The sequence below is a fragment of the Nomascus leucogenys genome, chromosome 17 (assembly GCF_006542625.1).
Source record: "Nomascus leucogenys isolate Asia chromosome 17, Asia_NLE_v1, whole genome shotgun sequence".
NCBI lineage: Eukaryota > Metazoa > Chordata > Mammalia > Primates > Hylobatidae > Nomascus > Nomascus leucogenys.
This window is the reverse complement of record NC_044397.1, coordinates 91,113,612-91,129,883: the sequence shown is the minus strand read 5'-3', so window position 1 is coordinate 91,129,883 and position 16,272 is coordinate 91,113,612. Positions and strand designations below refer to the sequence as shown.

At 55.0% G+C, this 16,272-nt stretch overlaps 1 protein-coding gene across 3 annotated transcripts in view; it reads right to left on the bottom strand.

The window, feature by feature from the left end:
- DPP9 (dipeptidyl peptidase 9) overlaps nt 1-16,272 on the bottom strand; it is a 49,501-nt gene that overhangs the window by 15,243 nt on the left and 17,986 nt on the right. For all 3 annotated transcript variants that reach the window (XR_004026396.1, XM_030796163.1, XM_030796162.1), the window contains 10 exons: nt 16,049-16,161; nt 14,303-14,476; nt 14,058-14,226; nt 12,781-12,894; nt 12,207-12,335; nt 10,419-10,480; nt 7,506-7,606; nt 3,813-3,990; nt 3,087-3,249; nt 1,110-1,189 (listed from right to left, as the gene is read on the bottom strand). Coding sequence is in view for 2 of the 3 variants with exons in the window: in XM_030796163.1 (XP_030652023.1) it covers nt 1,110-1,189; nt 3,087-3,249; nt 3,813-3,990; nt 7,506-7,606; nt 10,419-10,480; nt 12,207-12,335; nt 12,781-12,894; nt 14,058-14,226; nt 14,303-14,476; nt 16,049-16,161 (1,283 nt within the window). In the remaining variant the exon portion in view is untranslated. The remainder of the gene's footprint in view (nt 1-1,109; nt 1,190-3,086; nt 3,250-3,812; nt 3,991-7,505; nt 7,607-10,418; nt 10,481-12,206; nt 12,336-12,780; nt 12,895-14,057; nt 14,227-14,302; nt 14,477-16,048; nt 16,162-16,272) is intronic.

Below are 16,272 nucleotides of genomic sequence, written 5' to 3'. Positions count from 1 at the left end.
CACAGGAGTGAGCCCCATGTTCCTCGGACTGGGGACGCACGCTGTTCTCGCCCAAGTCTGGCTTTAGGGCTGGAGATGAACCATCCCTGAGAGATGCGCTTATCTGGCCCCGTGGGCTGGGAGCAGCCCCTGGTCGAGCTGAGAACTGCGTGTCCTCAGGTGGGACCTGGGGCCTGTACTCCACCCCAGACGGCTCTTTCCCGGCTTGAACTGGGAGGGCCCACCAGAGCCAGGTGGGAAGGCCAGGGAGGGCACCGTGCCCAAAACAAAGGCTCAGGGGAACCCAGCAGTCCCCAGCCTGGTCAGCCATTCCTCCGACCCAGGTGCTTGGGTTCAGAAGTGGCAGGGCCCTACCTTCCTGTGGGAAGCCCCTGTAGGCCCCGAAGTGGCGTCTCCTGGAGGAGCGGGAGGGCAGCCTGCACTGCGTGGAGCAGCGGGGCCCCTCCTTCACCTGCGCCGGGACACTAATGGTGTCGAAACAACTGCTGCTGCCCGGGAGTGAGCAGGCTTTGGCTGATGCCTGGAAAGGAGCTGGGAGGCCTCAGAGCGCCAAGGAAGGAGAGGGCATCACCCCTATGCCCAGGGCCTGAGAGGCCAGTGGAGGCAGCTGGAGCATGGGGTGACCAGGGACCCCAAGACATGAAGAAACTGAGGATAAGTGGTCTCCCCGGACAGCGGGGCACAGGCTTCCACTGGGGGGGCGCATCGTGCCCTCAACAAGGCAGCTGGACACATGGCCCCGGACGGCCTGCAGAGGACACGCTTCCTCTTTCAGGATTTCTAAAAGGCTTCCAATGTTTTCCTTAATTTCAGGGTGAAAGGATAAAGCACGTGAATGGCACAACGTTCAAGATGAGACAGGGAGGTGGAAATGATTGGCTTGTGTGTACGGTAGACACCGTGCTGAGGCCTGCAAACTGCTATAAAGCAGAGTCCTCACAGATCTGTGCGCATGTGTGCAAGCACGTGTGAGTGTATGTGTGCGTGCGAAAATGAGTGTGTGTGTGAGTGTGTGTGTATGCGCTTGTGTGTGTGTGTGTGTGTGTGAGTGTATGTGTGTAAAACACACATGCGTGGAGCAGGGGAAGGCTGCAAGGAGACCCTGGTACCTTGGAGCCGTGCCTCGCCAAAACCTCCCATTCACCGCTCGTCAGAGCAATCTCTTCCTTAATGGGGCACTTAAATTCATCTGGAAGGAAAGAAAGAAGGGAGGTGAAAGGGCCTGGGAGGTGATGCAGGCGCCCAAAGGCACCCAGGCCAAATTCCACCCGAGCAGACTCGCCATGGAGCCACTGAAACCCCGGCTTGCTGTGAACTCAGACGCCAGCGTCAGACCTGGCTGTGAACTCAGGCCACTGCGTCAAACCTGCCACATGGGCAAGGAAGCCTGCGGGGCCTGTTCCTGCCATGTGGATGGCAGGTCCGGTGTTTCCCATGAGAAACCAGGAGGCCCCTGGCTCACTCCTATAATCCCAGCACTTTGGGAGGCTGAGGTAGGAGGATTGCTTGAGGCCAGGAGTTTGAGACCAGCCTGGGCAACATAGTGAGACCCTGTCTCTCCAAAAAAAAAAAAAAAAAAAATTAGCCAGGTGTGGTGGCGTGTGCCTGTGGTCCAGGCATCAGCTACTTGGGAGATTGAGTTGGGAGGACTGCTTGAGTCAGGAGGTTGAGGCTGCAGTGAGCTATGATCACACCACTGCCACTCCAGCCTGGGTGACAGAACAAGAACCCGTTTCAAAAAAAAAAAAAAAAAAAAAAAAACCAGGAAGAGAAACCAGGAATCTGGATTTTCATTGGAATTTCCCAATTTTAGAACCCTCCAAAGGCCACATGACATCTGTGTGTGGCACGGGGGGGTGGGGTGGGGAGTGTGGGGGAGCAGCCAACTGGGCTCATGACCTCTTAGGACACATTAGGACTTTGTAAAACCAGACTTATTTATTTTTTTTTTTTTAGACGCAGTCTTGCTCTTGTCGCCCAGGCTGGAGTGCAATGGCGTGATTTCGGCTCACTGCAACCTCCGTCTCCTGGGTTCAAGTGATTCTCCTGCCTCAGCCTCCTGAGTAGCTGGGATTACAGGCGCCTGCCACCATGCCCAGCTAGATTTTGTATTTTTAGTAGAGACGGGGTTTTACCATGTTGGTCAGGCTGGTCTCCAACTTCTGACCTCAGGTAATCCACCTGCCTCAGCCTCCCAAATTGCTGGGATTACAGGCGTAAGCCACCAAGCCCGGCCGATTTTTTGTGTTTTTAGTAGAGGCGAGGTTTTGCCATGTTACCCTGGCTGGTCTCGAATTCCTCCCTATTCCTCCAACATGCCAGGAACAGTCCTGCCTGCCCCAGGGCCTTTGTATGGGCTGTGGCTCTGCCCAGAGCCGTGGTGTGGACCCCTCACCTCCACAGCATGCTATCCAGAGACGTCCTCATGCCTTCCCGTTGTAGAAAGAAGGCCCCTCACCCTCAAGCCTCTCGCCCGACTGCATTTCCTTCCACCACGCGCATCACACCAGAGGCAGCACCTGTTTCTGGAATACTGCCTCCTCCACTAGAAGGTCCCAAGAGCAGGGATTTTCCTTTTTCTTTATTTACAATGAACAATTCCGTCACTACTACCAACAGCAGGAGCTGGCAAATGTTTCTACAAGGGCTAGACAGTAAATCTTAGCCTTGCACGACAGTTTCTGCTGGGAGTACCCAGTTCTGCTGCTGCAGCACAAAAGCGACCACAGACAGTCTCTGTAAACAAGTGGCTGTGGCCCAGTGCCAATAAAACTTTATTTATGAACACAGGTGGTGGGCCGGATTTGACCTGTGGGCCATAGGTGGCCAACCCCTGGTAGTGCTAAGGGCCTGGCACAGGGGAGGTGCTCAGTAAATCTGCTGCCTGAATAAGCCAACAGCTGGGTGCTCTAAGCCCTGCCAGATCATGACCAGTCACTGGGGAAGGCTGGCTTCCTGCCGATCTCTGTCCCTTCTCCTGCAGGCCATGCTGGTTGAGTTGGGGGCGCCGATCAATGAACAAACAGCATATTGAACCACACGTGACTAACGCGATGAGTCGACCGCACTCATCAGGCTCTGCTCACCTTCCCCGGGGCTGAAGGGCTCACTCCAATCGTAGCCCCGGGATTTTAAAATGGCGGTGACTTTGTACAAATGGCAGAAGCCGGTCTTGCATTCATTGGCGCGGAGGAAGCAGAGCTCGTCCTCTCCCTCTGATTGGGGGAAGGGATAGAAGATGTCATGAACCTGTCCAGGAAGGAGACAGAAGATGCGTCAGAAGGTGTGAGTGGCCGGGCATGGTGGCTCACACCGGTAATCCCAGTAGTTTGGGAGGCTGGGGCAGGAGACTTGCTTGAGCCACGGAATTTCAGAGACCAGCCTGGACAACATAATAAGACCCCACCTCTAAAACTAAATAAATAAATTAGCCAGGCATGGCGGTGCAGGCTTGTAGTCCTAGCTACTCTGGAGGCTGACGTGGGAGGATCACTTAGGCCCAGGAGGTCAATGCTGCGGTGAGCTATGACCACACCACTGTACTCTAGTCTGGGCAACAGAGCAACCCTGTCTCTAATTAAAAAAAAAAAAAAAAAAAAATAGATGAGGGGAGAGGCTCCAGTGGCTGCCAGACTCACCAACCCCCCAGACCCTCTTCCCTGCCAGCCAGGGATGGCCAAAGCCTGAGCTCACTTCTCCACACAAGGGCAAACCCCGCTCGCCATTGGCGCTCAGCCTTCTAGGACGTGGGGGTGGGGACAGTGTGACTCCAGGGCCCAGGCGGGCACACAGCCAGTGCTTGCCCCGCTTACATTGATCCAGACGTTGGTGACCTCCTCGTACACCACATACGGCTGGACATTCCTGGGGACGGCTCTGGCGGAGGCTAGCCGCTGCTCCTCATTTTCTGTGCTCGGGATGAACAGGGCTGGGGGGAGGAGGACGAGCTGGAGCCACTGCTGGGGCCGGTCCAGGAACATGGCCCAGGCGCTGAGGGGGAAGATGGGAGGGAAGCCGGGAGCCTCAGTGGCCTGCAGAGAAGCTGGGGACGTAGCGTCCAAACCCGTGTGGAATCAGGGCTGGGCTTCCTGCGCTGGCTTCACCTGCACTTGGCCAAGTAACCCCGCAGCACACACAGGCTTCCTTCCTGGCACATGCTTAGGGGAGGACAGGATGGGTGACAAGATTTCATGATCCAAGTGTTTCGGAAACAATGGCCTAAGTCTCACAGCGGCAAGCTCTAATAGTTTCTCCTCTTCACTGACTCCTCGGCCCACAGTTGCTATCCTTTATTTCATAGCTTGCTTTTTTATTTATTTATTTAATTTTTTGAGACAGAGTTTCACTCTTGTCCAGGCTGAAGTGTAGTAGCGCAATCTCAGCTCACTGCAACCTCCACATCCCAGGTTCAAGTGATTCTCCTGCCTCAGCCTCCCGAGTAGCTGGGATTATAGGCGCCTGCCACCATGCCTGGCTAATTTTTGTATTTCTAGTAGAGATGGGGTTTCGCCATGTTGGCCAGGCTGGTCTTGAACTCCTGACCTCAGATGATTTGCCAGCCCCAGCCTCCCAAAGTGCTGGGTTTACAGACGTGAGCCACCTCACCTGACCTAAATAAACAAGTTTTAAACTTGAATTTATTTTAAGAGGAGATGTCAGTATTCTACATGGAAAAGCAGCACCTCCACACAAAGAGAGAGCAACGAAAACCAAACCAAAGGGAAGCATCACAGGGACGTAAAATACTAACTAGAGTGGTGCCTGGGCTCAGGCCTGCAATCCCAGCACTTTAAGAGGCTGAGGTGGGGGGATCGCTTGAGCCGAGAAGTTGAAGACCTGCCTGGGCAACATGGCAAGACCTTGTCTCTACAAAACAAAACAAAACAAAAAAAAAAGTCCAGGCGCAGTGGCTCACACCTGTAATCCCAGCACTTTGGGAAGCTGAGACGAGCGGATCACAAGGTCACGAGTTTGAGACCGTCCCAGCCAACATGGTGAAACTCCATCTCTACTAAAAACAAAAAAATTAGCTAGGTGTGGTGGTGCGTGCCTGTAATCCCAGCTACTCGGGAGGCTGAGGCAGGAGAATTGCTTGAACCTGGGAGTCGGAGGTTGCAGTGAGCCAAGATCGCACCACTGCACTCCAGCCTGGTGACAGAGCAAGACTCCGTCTCAAAAAAAAAAAAAAAAAAAATTAAAATATTAGCTGGGTGTGGTGACTCACACCCACAGTCCTAGCAAACATACATATGGCAGCAGCACGTAATATAAATCATTGTTAACATTCCATTGGATGCATTAACAAATGCAATTAGAAAAGTGAACACACTTATTAGAGGCATAGGAATGCAAAAGCAAGACCCTCATCTCTACAAAAAATACAAAAAATTGGCCAGGCGTGATGGTGAGTACCTGTAGTCCCCTCTACTCAGGAGGCTGAGGTGGGAGGATTGCTTGAGCCTGGGAATTCGGGGCTGCAGTGAGCTATGATCGCACCACTGCACCCCTGCCTGGGCCACACAGTGAGATTCTGTCTCAAAGGAAAAAAACAAAAAAAGAAATCCTAACTAAAGCTCATGGGCCTCCCAAAGCACTGAACCTGAATCTGTTAGAAAGAAGGCCCAGGCTGGGCATGGTGGCTCACACCTGTAATCCCAGAATCCCAGCACTCTGGGAGGCCAAGATGGGAGTACTGCTTGAGGCCAGGAGTTTGACATCAGCCTGGACAATAGTAAGACACTGTTGCTACAAAACATAAAAATATTAGCCAGGCATGGTAGCTCTTGCCTGTGATCCTAGCTACTCAGGAGGCTGAGGTGGGTGGAATGCTTGAGCCCAGGAGCTCAGGGGTGCAGTGAGCTATGATTGTGCCACTGCCCTTCAGCCTGGGCCATAGAGCAAGAGCCCTTTTTTTTTTGAGACAGAGTCTCACTCTGTCGCCCAGGCTGGAGTGCAATGGCGCGATCTCAGCTCACTGCAAGCTCCCCCTCCCGGGTTCATGCCATTCTCCTGCCTCAACCTCCCAAGTGGCTGGGACTACAGGCGCCCGCCACCATGCCCGGCTAATTTTTTGTATTTTTAGTAGAGACGGGGTTTCACCGTGTTAGCCAGGATGGTCTTGATCTCCTGATCTCATGATCCACCTGCCTCCGCCTCCCAATTTTTACAAAAAATATAAAAGGAAAGGAGGCCCAGCAAGTGTGTAGGGCAAGGGAAGCAGTTTTTCTGTGAAACAGGCCCAGATACAAAATACTTTCAGCTTGGTGGGTCATAGTTTCTATCACAGTTACTCAATTCTGCCACTGACAGTCTGCAAACGAGTAGGCTTGGCTGTGTGCCAACACAACTTTATGCATGGACACTGAATGTGAATTTCACGTCGCTTCCATGTGTGATAAAATCTTCTGTGGATCCCCTCCCTTCTGCCCCCCAATCATTTAAAAGCATAAAGGCCGAGGCAGAGGTGGGCCAATCACCTAACGCCAGGAATTCGAGACCAGCCTGGTCAACATGGTGAAACCCTGTCTCTACTAAAAATACAAAAATTAGCCAGGCGTGGTGGCGGGCACCTGTAGTCACAGCTATTTGGGAGGCTGAGACAGAAGAATCGCTTGAACCTAGGAGGCAACAGCTGCGGTGAACTGAGGTCGTGCCACTGCACTCCAGCCTGGGCAATAGAGTGAGACTCCATCTCAAAATAAATAAATAAATAAATAAATAAATGTGTAACTGCCATTTTGAGCTCATGGGATGTATAAAAACAGGTGGACAGCTGGGCACGGTGGCTCATGCCTGTAATCCCAGCACTTTGGGAGGCCAAGACGGGTGGATCACAAGGTCAGGAGTTCAAGACCAGCCTGGCCAAGATGCCGAAACCCTGTCTCTACTAAAAATACAAAAATTAGCTGGGCATGGTGGCGGGTGCCTGTAATCCCAGCTACTTGGGAGGCTGAGGCAGGAGAATTGCTTGAAGTCGGGTGGTAGAGGTTGCAGTTAGCTGAGATCACGCCACTGCACTCCAGCTTGGGCGACAGAGCGAGACTCCGTCTCAGACAAAAAAAAAACAGGCAGAGGCTGAATTTGCCCACTGGGGTTTGGGGCCCCCGTTTAGGGACGTGATAGAGTTCTCTCCTCGATATGGGTGGGAGGCTGAGGAGTGAGTATAGGTGAGCACCTCTACTTTGTGACTCAGTTTTTCTGAGCCTGAGGTCTGGGGACACCTGAAATCCCCTCTGTAGGTCCTCCTCCACACTCTGGGTAACTGGATCAGCATGTCCCAGTGGCACTACCACTGGGACTCATAAGTCCAGTGTTTCATCCTCAGACTGGCTGAGGTCAGGAGGGCCCTTTGGACACTGGTCTGAGGCCTGTCCTGGCAGTTGCACTGCGGGAAGACGTGAGCAGATGGAAGGAATGGCACAGAAGGCCAGGAGGCAGCTTCAGTGGCTGCCCAGGGCCCAGGGCCCTGCAGGTGAATTCCTTGGGTTCCAGCTGGAGACACTCACTATTTGCCGTCCCGGGTCCACCCGGCCCTGGCGATGTACTCCACCTTCGGGAACAGCGAGCTGAAGGGCTGCACCAGCTCCTTCTCCTGGGTCGAGATGATCTGAAGGGAAACAGGGATGGGTCATGCCCTGGCCTGCCCGGCGCTGCTCGGAGGAGAAGGCCACTGTGCTGGGTCCCATCGTGTCCCCCCCAAATTCATACGCTGGAGTCTCAGCCCCCAGAACCCCAGAACACAACCTTCTTTGGAAATGGGGCCACTGGAGATGTACTAAGACGAGGTTGTGTGGATGAGAGTGGGCCCTGATCCAGCATGACTGCTATCTTTACAGGGGGACACGTGGACACAGACATAGAGGGAGGCCGTCTTGAGAAGAGATACAGGAAGCAACGGCCACCAAGAAGCTATGGAGAAGGAGCCACCCGCCAGCAGCTTGGTGTTGGACATTGTCAATTTCGGTCATGGCCCAAACAAACGACTACACCCAACAGGGGCAGGTGGGCTGGGCGAGCCAATGGCGGCACCCCAGCGGGTGCCTGGACCCAAAGGCTCTGGTCTGGGCTGTCCCTTAGAGCCAGGTGGCTCTGGGCAAGCACTGTCCCCAGACCCAGGGCTTCCCCACGCTTAAACAGGGCTGGCACGGTGTCTCCAGGGTATTGAGAGATAGGGGACCTGGGGCTTTCTCGTGCCTAAATGGGGCTGGCACAGCATCTCTGGAGGATCGAAGGGAGAAACGGCAGCAGGGCCTCCAGCTCTACCACTTGAGTGGGTTACCAATCCCACATCCCCAAGCCGACTTGTCTGATTGGCATCACCCAAGCCCACCTAAGGACTCTGCACATCTGAGAGTGCAAGAAGCCACTAAAACAGCCTTGCGGGGCCGGGTGCAGTGGCTCATGCCTGTAATCCCAGCACCTTGAGAGGCCGAGGCAGGTGGATCACGTGAGGTCAGGAGTTCGAGACCAGCCTGGGGAACATGACGAGAGCCCATCTCTACAAAACCCACAATTAGTTAGGTGTGGTGGTGCATGCCTGTAGTCCCAGCTACTCAAGACGCTGAGGCGAGAGGATTGCCTTGAGCCTGGGAGGTTGAGGCTGCAGTGGGTCATGATTGTGCCAGTGTACTCCAGCCTAGATGACAGTGAGACCCTGTCTCAAAAAACAAGAACAAACAAGCAAAGCAAAACCCCAGCCTGGAGGGAGGTTTCATGTGGATCACTGGCAAAGCCACTCAGACTGATCACCTAAAATCTGCCAGACTGGCCGGGCGTGGTGGCTCACGCTTGTAATCCCAGCACTTTGGGAGGCCGAGGCGGGCGGATCACGAGGTCAGGAGATCGAGACCACGGTGAAACCCCGTCTCTACTAAAAAATACAAAAATTAGCCGGGCGTGGTGGCGGGCGCCTGTAGTCCCAGCTACTCGGAGAGGCTGAGGCAGGAGAATGGCGTGAACCCGGGAGGCGGAGCTTGCAGTGAGCCGAGGTGGCGCCACTGCACTCCAGCCTGGGCGACAGCGAGACTCCGTCTCAAAAAAAAAAAAAAAAAAAAAAAAATCTGCCAGACTGCTCCTGTCAAGAATGCAAAAGAAAGCCGGGTGCAGTGGCTCACACCTGTAATCCCAACACTTTGGGAGGCTGAGGCGGGCGGATCACGAGGTCAGGAGATCGAGACCATCCTGGCTAACACGGTGAAACCCCGTCTCTACTAAAAAATACAAAAAATTAGCCGGGCATGGTGGTGGGTGCCTATAGTCCCAGCTACTTGGGAGGCTGAGGCAGGAGAATGGCGTGAACCCGGGAGGCGGAGCTTGCAGTGAGGAGAGATCGCGCCACTGCACTCCAGCCTGGGCGACAGAGCGAGACTCCATCTCAAAAAAAAAGAATGCAAAAGAGGTCTGGAGAGGTCCTAATCACATTATGTCATTTTTGCAAGAGCACACAAGGGCCTTTTTGGTTTGTCCCGGCCCTTCCATCCTCTGGCGCAGGGGAAGGGAGGGTTTCTCTGGACGCCTGATGTCCCCATCGTCATCTGCTCTCCTCTGCCCCAGCCTCTTTGGCCCAGGGCTCTGTCTGCGAGTTCTGCAATGTGATGTTACTTAACTTCCTGACACCCTTCTAGGTCTTATGGGATTTGCAACTTCCGAGAGAACTGATCAATGTGGGGCTATTGGGGGTCCCCAGGGAGGGTAGGGATGTGACAGAAGGGAGGGATATGCTGGGCTGCAGGGGGTGGCTGGGGAGGCGGGGGCCGAGGGAGATGCGGTCACAGGTATGGTCTGCTGGTGACCGCCTTGCTGCAGGGTGATGATGCCTTTTGCTGCCTGATGGCGCCTCCAGGCTGTGGGGTCCTTTGAGATGAGCCCCAGGTGATGATGACCCTGTGTACTAGATCTGACGAGGTCGGGAGGATGGGATCCAGAACACTCTCCTCCCCACAGTAGCTGACGGGTCCAGTGAACTGACCCCTGAGGATCTGCCCAAAATGCTGGAGGAAACACCCCATCTGAAGTTGGGGTCCCCCAGCCATCTGCCCCACGGAGTTCTCTGTTCTAGAAACTTGGAGAGAGGGCAGCTCTAGATCCACACATCACCCACTCCGGGGGTAGCCTGGGAGCACCTGCCGCGCCTGTCCTCCTAGGACCCCTGCCCAGTGCTTGCTCCTTACCGCGGGCGTGGCCTCGAGTCTCAGGACCCACTCTGTGAGGCAGGGAGGCCAGCTCACCACGACGCATTCTAGGCGCAGGCCCAGAGACATACAGGGAAGGCCCATGGCTAGGCGGACTGGGCGGCAGGGCTGGGGCTTGTGGAGTGCCCCCGCAAGGGAGGTGAGTGACCTGCCCACCCACCCAGCTGCCTACCCGGCCCTTCCCCACATCATCTAGAAGATTATCTAGTATGCAGCAGGCCCCCTTACCTTGCCCTGGCTGTCAGTCTGGAACTCGGCCAGTTTCAAGGCGATCTTGGGATTCTTGCTGCCTGCAAAAACCGAAGTGAGGTGAACACCAGGCAGGCATCACCTGTGTGTGCCAAGAGCCGGCACGGGGGGCCTGGGCTGTGGGGTGACATCCACAGAGAGGTGTACAACTGGAGTGGGGGAGGCAGGAGAAGCCAGGTGTCCCACGGTCTGTCTGCAGGCACATCGTCCTGCTGGAACAGGCATGACACCCCTCAGGCGGGGACCTTCTGACTTTGGGCCTGGATTGCATTCCCGACAGTGACGTGGCATCTAGCTTTCTCATTTAAGAACACGGGCCACACCCTGTGCTGAGAGCTGGGGCTTGTGGGGGCCACAGACACCAGGAAGACGCCATCCCTGCCTTGGGAGAGCTCCGGAGCAGACGGTGAAGCCCAAGGCATCACAGTGAAACCGACAACGTGACAAGTGGGGTGTGTCCCATGCAAAACCAGGGAGCCTGTGTGACAGCCAGACCTGCACCCTTGGGAGGCCAGTGGCGACAGAATAAGGGACCCAAGAGGCTTCCAAAGAGTGGGACTTAGTTCAGGCTCCAAAAGAGGGCGTGGGCCACAGCAGAGCGGAGAATGCTTATTTTTTTGGCTAGACCTACAAGAAACTCAACTCCAGCCCTCATGGCTCTGGCCTCCAGGGCAGGTGACATCTCTGAGCATGTTTTCTCATCTGTCAAACGAGGGGGAAAAGACTGACTTAGCTCATTTGCAGTGGGATTTGGAAAGACCCCACAGGAAGAAGCTTCCATCTAGCACGGCACAGGGCAGGCACTCGCGGAGTACGGGCAATACCGATGCTCTTATATGGTCCCATGGGGGTTGCAAACCTAAGGCCTGAACTCGGAATCTGGGCTGCACGTGTGCTGTTTGGCTCCAGAGATATTTTTAAATAATTGGAAAGATGTTTAAGAATTGGGAGTGGCCGGGCGCGTGGCTCACGTCTGTAATCTCAGCATTTTGGGAGGCCGAGGCGAGAGGACCACTTGAGCATGAGTTCGAAACCAGCCTGGGCAACAAAGCAAGACTCTGTCTCTACAGAAAATTTAAATATTAGCTGGGCATGGTGGCACACACCTCTAGTCCCAGCTACCTGGGAGGCAGAGGTGGGAGGACCACTTGAGCCTAGGAATTGGAGGCTGCAGTGAGCTGTGATTGCACCACTGTACTCCTGCCTGAGCCACAAGGTGAAACCTTTTCTCAAAAACAAACAAACAAACACCACTATAGTGTGAGGGCCAAATCCAGCCTGCCTTCTGTTTTTGTATGGCTGAAAATCCTTCTTTCATTCTGAGACGGTTAAGAAAACAAGCAAACAAAACAAGAGCGACATTTTCGCTAATATGAAAATCATATGTATCTCGAGGTGAATTATTTGTAATCGAAACTTTGGTCAAGTTTCCTTGGCACACGGCTACGCCCACTCCTGCATGTGCCGCTTTTGTGCTGCAGCAGCAGGGTGGGGCAGTTGCAAGAGAGCCTGCCTTCGCCTGGCCCTGGAAGCCTGAGATACCTGTGCCCTCGCCCCTTCCAGAGACGGCTTGCCAACCTCTGAGCAATATGATCAGGAGGCCAAGGTAAGCCAGGAGAAAGGGGCGGCCCCTGCAGGGCAGAAGCCTTCCTTCTACACCCCCATAGATGCCCAGAGCACACACATGCAGCTCAGAGGGCCTGGGGGACAGTGCAACTCACCAGCCATGCCCCAGGGGCCGGCCCCTCACATGTACCGGGCACTCACCTGTCCTGGGGTACCGATACGAGTCCGTCTTCCTTTCTTCTAGCGCAGGAGAAGGGACGTGAATGACCTCCACCTCGGACTCATCAACTTCCTCATATAGGATTCGCAGCGTCTTGAGGCCCTCTGAACCTTGAGTGGGGTGGCAGGCAAACTGCTGAGGATGCCAGAGGCAGAGTCCCTGCCATCAGCCCACACCCATCTGCAGCACCGGGGCCTGAAGATGGGCACCGTGGGCTCTGAAACCAGAACCCCGGCTCTGCCATTCGCTAGACCTTATGCCAGTCCCAACTCTCTGGGCCTCGGTTTCCTCCCCTGTGCAGTGGGAAGCAGAGCAGGGCTATTCCCAGCATGAACTGGCAAGGGAAGTGGCCACGTGGGGTGTAACGGGCTGAACTGGGTCCCCTCTTAGGGCAACAGCAATGTCTACAGTCGTTAAGGAATTCTCTAGGTGTTGGTATTGACAGACCGTGGAGATGGTTTGAGGTGAAAGGAGTAAGGGGCAGGAAGGACACAGCCTGTGATTCCAGGAGGAAAAGCACGCCCCGGAGCATGTTGAAAAATGGAAGGGACCTACCTTCCCAGGAGGCTGTGGGGCACCACCAGTACCCAGTGAAGCGGTCGAACTCTTCCTGTATGACGAAGGTGGCCACGCCCGCAGACTTGGGGTCATCCAGGACATTGGATAAACCTAGGGGGAGGGACGGAGAGCATCAACAAGGGGTGAGCAGGCTGCTAACACTGGGGACAGCCAGGGGCTCAAAGAGAGCATGAGAGAGAGGGAGAGAGAAGGAGGGAAGGAGAGGGGGAGAGGGAGGGAGGGAGGGAGGGAGAGGGATGGAAAGGGAGGCAGAGTTTGGAGCTGACTGCTTTCAAGCAGGGCTGCTCCACCCCAAACTGTGGACACTGGGGCCCTCTTGGTCTCTGGGGTGGGGCCGTCCAGGGCACAGCAGGGTGCTGAGCAGTGTCCCTGGCCTCCACTCACCCCATGGCACGCCAGGAGCACCCCACCCAAGTGTGCCATCTAAAAACGTCTCTGGACATCGCCGAGTGGCCAGGTTTGGAAAGTGGGGCCAGGGCTTAGGGGACAGAGAGGCAGCGATCAGTGACTTGAAACCAAGACAAGGAAGGATGGAGTCACTTCTGATAAGCAGGGGAGTGGAGACAACACGCAGGAAGCAGGTGAGATGTGGCCTTGACTTGATGGGGCTGGACAGGCATAGTGGAGGGGAAGGTGTGCAGGGGCAGAAATGCCCAGGGGCGCCTGGAAGAGGGTCCAGAGCACCGTGGCTGGGCTGATGCCTGCAGCAGAAAACCACAGAGCAGCCGGGTGCGGTAGCTCATGCCTGTAATCCCAGGACCTTGGCAGGTGGATCATTTGAGGTCAGGAGCTCAAGAGCAGCCTGGCCAACATGGGGAAACCTCGTCGCAACTAAAAATACAAAAAAAAAAAAAATTAGCCAGGTGTGGTGGCGGGCACCTGTAATCCCATCTACTCAGGAGGATGAGGCAGGAGAATCACTTGAACCCAAGAGACGGAAGTTGCAGTGAGCCGAGATCATACCACTGCAGTCCACCTGGGCACTCCTGCCTGCACTCCCGCCTGGGCAACTGCACGCCCACCTGGGTGAGACTGTCTCAAAAAAAAAAAAAGAAAGAAAGAAAGAAAGAAAACTACAGAGCAGCAGGGACGCCAGGACCTCCCAGGAGACATGGTAGGCCACAGAAGGTCTGCACAGGAGGGTGGCTTGTGAGGGGTGTGTGCAAGAAGACCCTGGCTGTGGGGGCAATGGGGCCTTTCTGGAAGCTGGCCAGGTGGCTATGGTGGCTGTGCACAGGAGGGGCTGGCCCCACCTTGGTGGCAGAACGTCAGCCGCCGCTCCTCGCCTGTCTCGATGTTGGCCACCCACAGGTCGCTGTTATTGATGAAGGAGAAGAAGGCAGGGTCGGCAGGGCAGATTTTGGGGTCCATCCGGGGCCCTGAGCACTGGGTCTTGATTTCCAGCGGTTTCATAGGGGACACCTGAGGACAGAGATGCCCAGCTCAGGGGGAGGGGCCCGCCACGCCACCCCCGCATGCAACCAGGGCCGGGGCTCACCATGAAGCCGTTCTTGCCGCCGTCGCGGCAGTGGAAGAGGCTGTTGCTGGCCTGGAAGAGGAAGAGGCCGCTCTCGCTGTGAAAGTCATAGGAGGTGATGCCGAAGACCCCCAGGCGCTTCCGCTCCCTCAGCAGCTCCTCCTCCCGAGAGTAGACCCCATGGTGGGGCGTGGCCTGGAAACATACAGGGGACAGGGGGCAGCGTCAGTGGGCAAAAAGGATCCCCCGCTGGCCAGGGCAGAGATCCTTGGGCTGGGGCATTCCCAGGGAATTTGACTTCGGGCCTCGCCAGAGAGAACTTCCTGTACTGGGCAGAATTGGCTGCCGAAGCCCCTGACACAGTGGATGGCCAAAGATTGCCAGCGAACCTGGCCCTGCAGGACCGGCTGAGTATCCTAGGAGGTGGCGGGGGAGACTCTGGGGCCGGAAGCCTCCTCACTTCCTGAGCTCCCTCCCCACAGACCCTCTCCATAGCAGATGGGGGCCCCTGGGAGGGGCTGTCCCCTGTCCCACACCACCGGAGTGCTCTCTTTGGGTCCCTAGTGCCATTCTTACAGACTCCCCACCCTCCTACCCTGTTCACAATCCCTTCCCATCAAGAGCTTTCAATTTCGTAATCCCAGCACTTTGGGAGGCTGAGGTGGGCAGATCACGAGGTCAGGAGTTCGAGACCAGCCTGGCCAATATGGTGAAACCCCATATCTGCTAAAAATACAAAAATTAGCCGGGTGTGGTGGCGTGTGCCTGTAGTCCCAGCTACTCGGGACGCTGAGGCAGAAGAATCGCTTGAACCGGGAGGCAGAGGTTGGCAGTGAGCCGAGATTGTGCCACTGCACTACAGCCTGAGTGACAGAGCCAGACTTTCTCTCAAAAAAAAAAAAAAAAAAAAAAAAAAAAGCAGAATCAAAAGCAAAATTACCCCTACACTCTGTGGAAAGCAGTGTAAATACGAGGACACTGGCTTGGGGACTCAGACAGGCCAAAGTGAGGGCCAGTGAACCAGTGGTGGAGAAAGTGGGAGTGTCACGATCTCAGCTACACTGTTAGATATCATTATTGTTACATTGTTATGTTTATGTTGTTACTATGTTATAATGTTATGTTATTTTTATTGTTATATTGTTACTATTTTAGAGACTGGGATTCGCTGTCTCCCAGGCTGAAGTGCAATGGTGAGATCACCGCTCACTGTAGCCTTGCCCTCCTGGGTTCAAGAGATCCTCCCATGTCAGCCTACCAATTAGCTGGAACTACAAGGCGAGTGCCACCACGCCTAGCTAATTTTATTTTTTGTAGAGACAGGCTCTTGCTGTGTTCCCCAGTCTGGTCTCAAATTCTTGGGCTCAAGCAATCCTCTTGCTCGGCCTACCAATCATCAAACACAAAAACACGCCAATCAATGCAAAAGGCATTTTTCCTCCCTCCACCATCCCCAGAGAGCCAACACTGGATGAGATTAATGATTAACCAGCCTCTATAAAAGGGCCTCAAGCCAAGTTAATTCCCAATCTTTGGTGATGCCGTTAAAAGGAAGAGATGCTTTTGGTAAGAGTTTCTCTGTCGCTTGAGTACAGGTGGTCAGGGGGAGGAGGGAAGGCTCACCCGCCAGAGTCCACAGGACGGAGGGCTTGCGGGAACTCACAGCTGGAGGGGCGGAGAGGTGACCGAAGGCGTGTATGGCCTGTGGGGCTGGCCTTTGCCACCTCCTCGCCCACGGTAGGGCCCACGCCCAATAGCACAGCTCACCTGGAAATGATCCAGCATCTGCTTCCAGGACAGGAGCAGCAGAGCCTCTTTCCGGACCTTCTTGGGAATCTCAGAGTAGAGGAGGGAGTTCTCTCGGCTGCCATATGGCATTCCTAAAGGGAGAAAGGAAACACCCAGAACGGGTACCCTGGCTCAGGATGGGGAGATGCCCTCAGCCACGATGCTGGCTCCCTGTAGCTGGACCCAGCTGGTTCCCTCTGCTT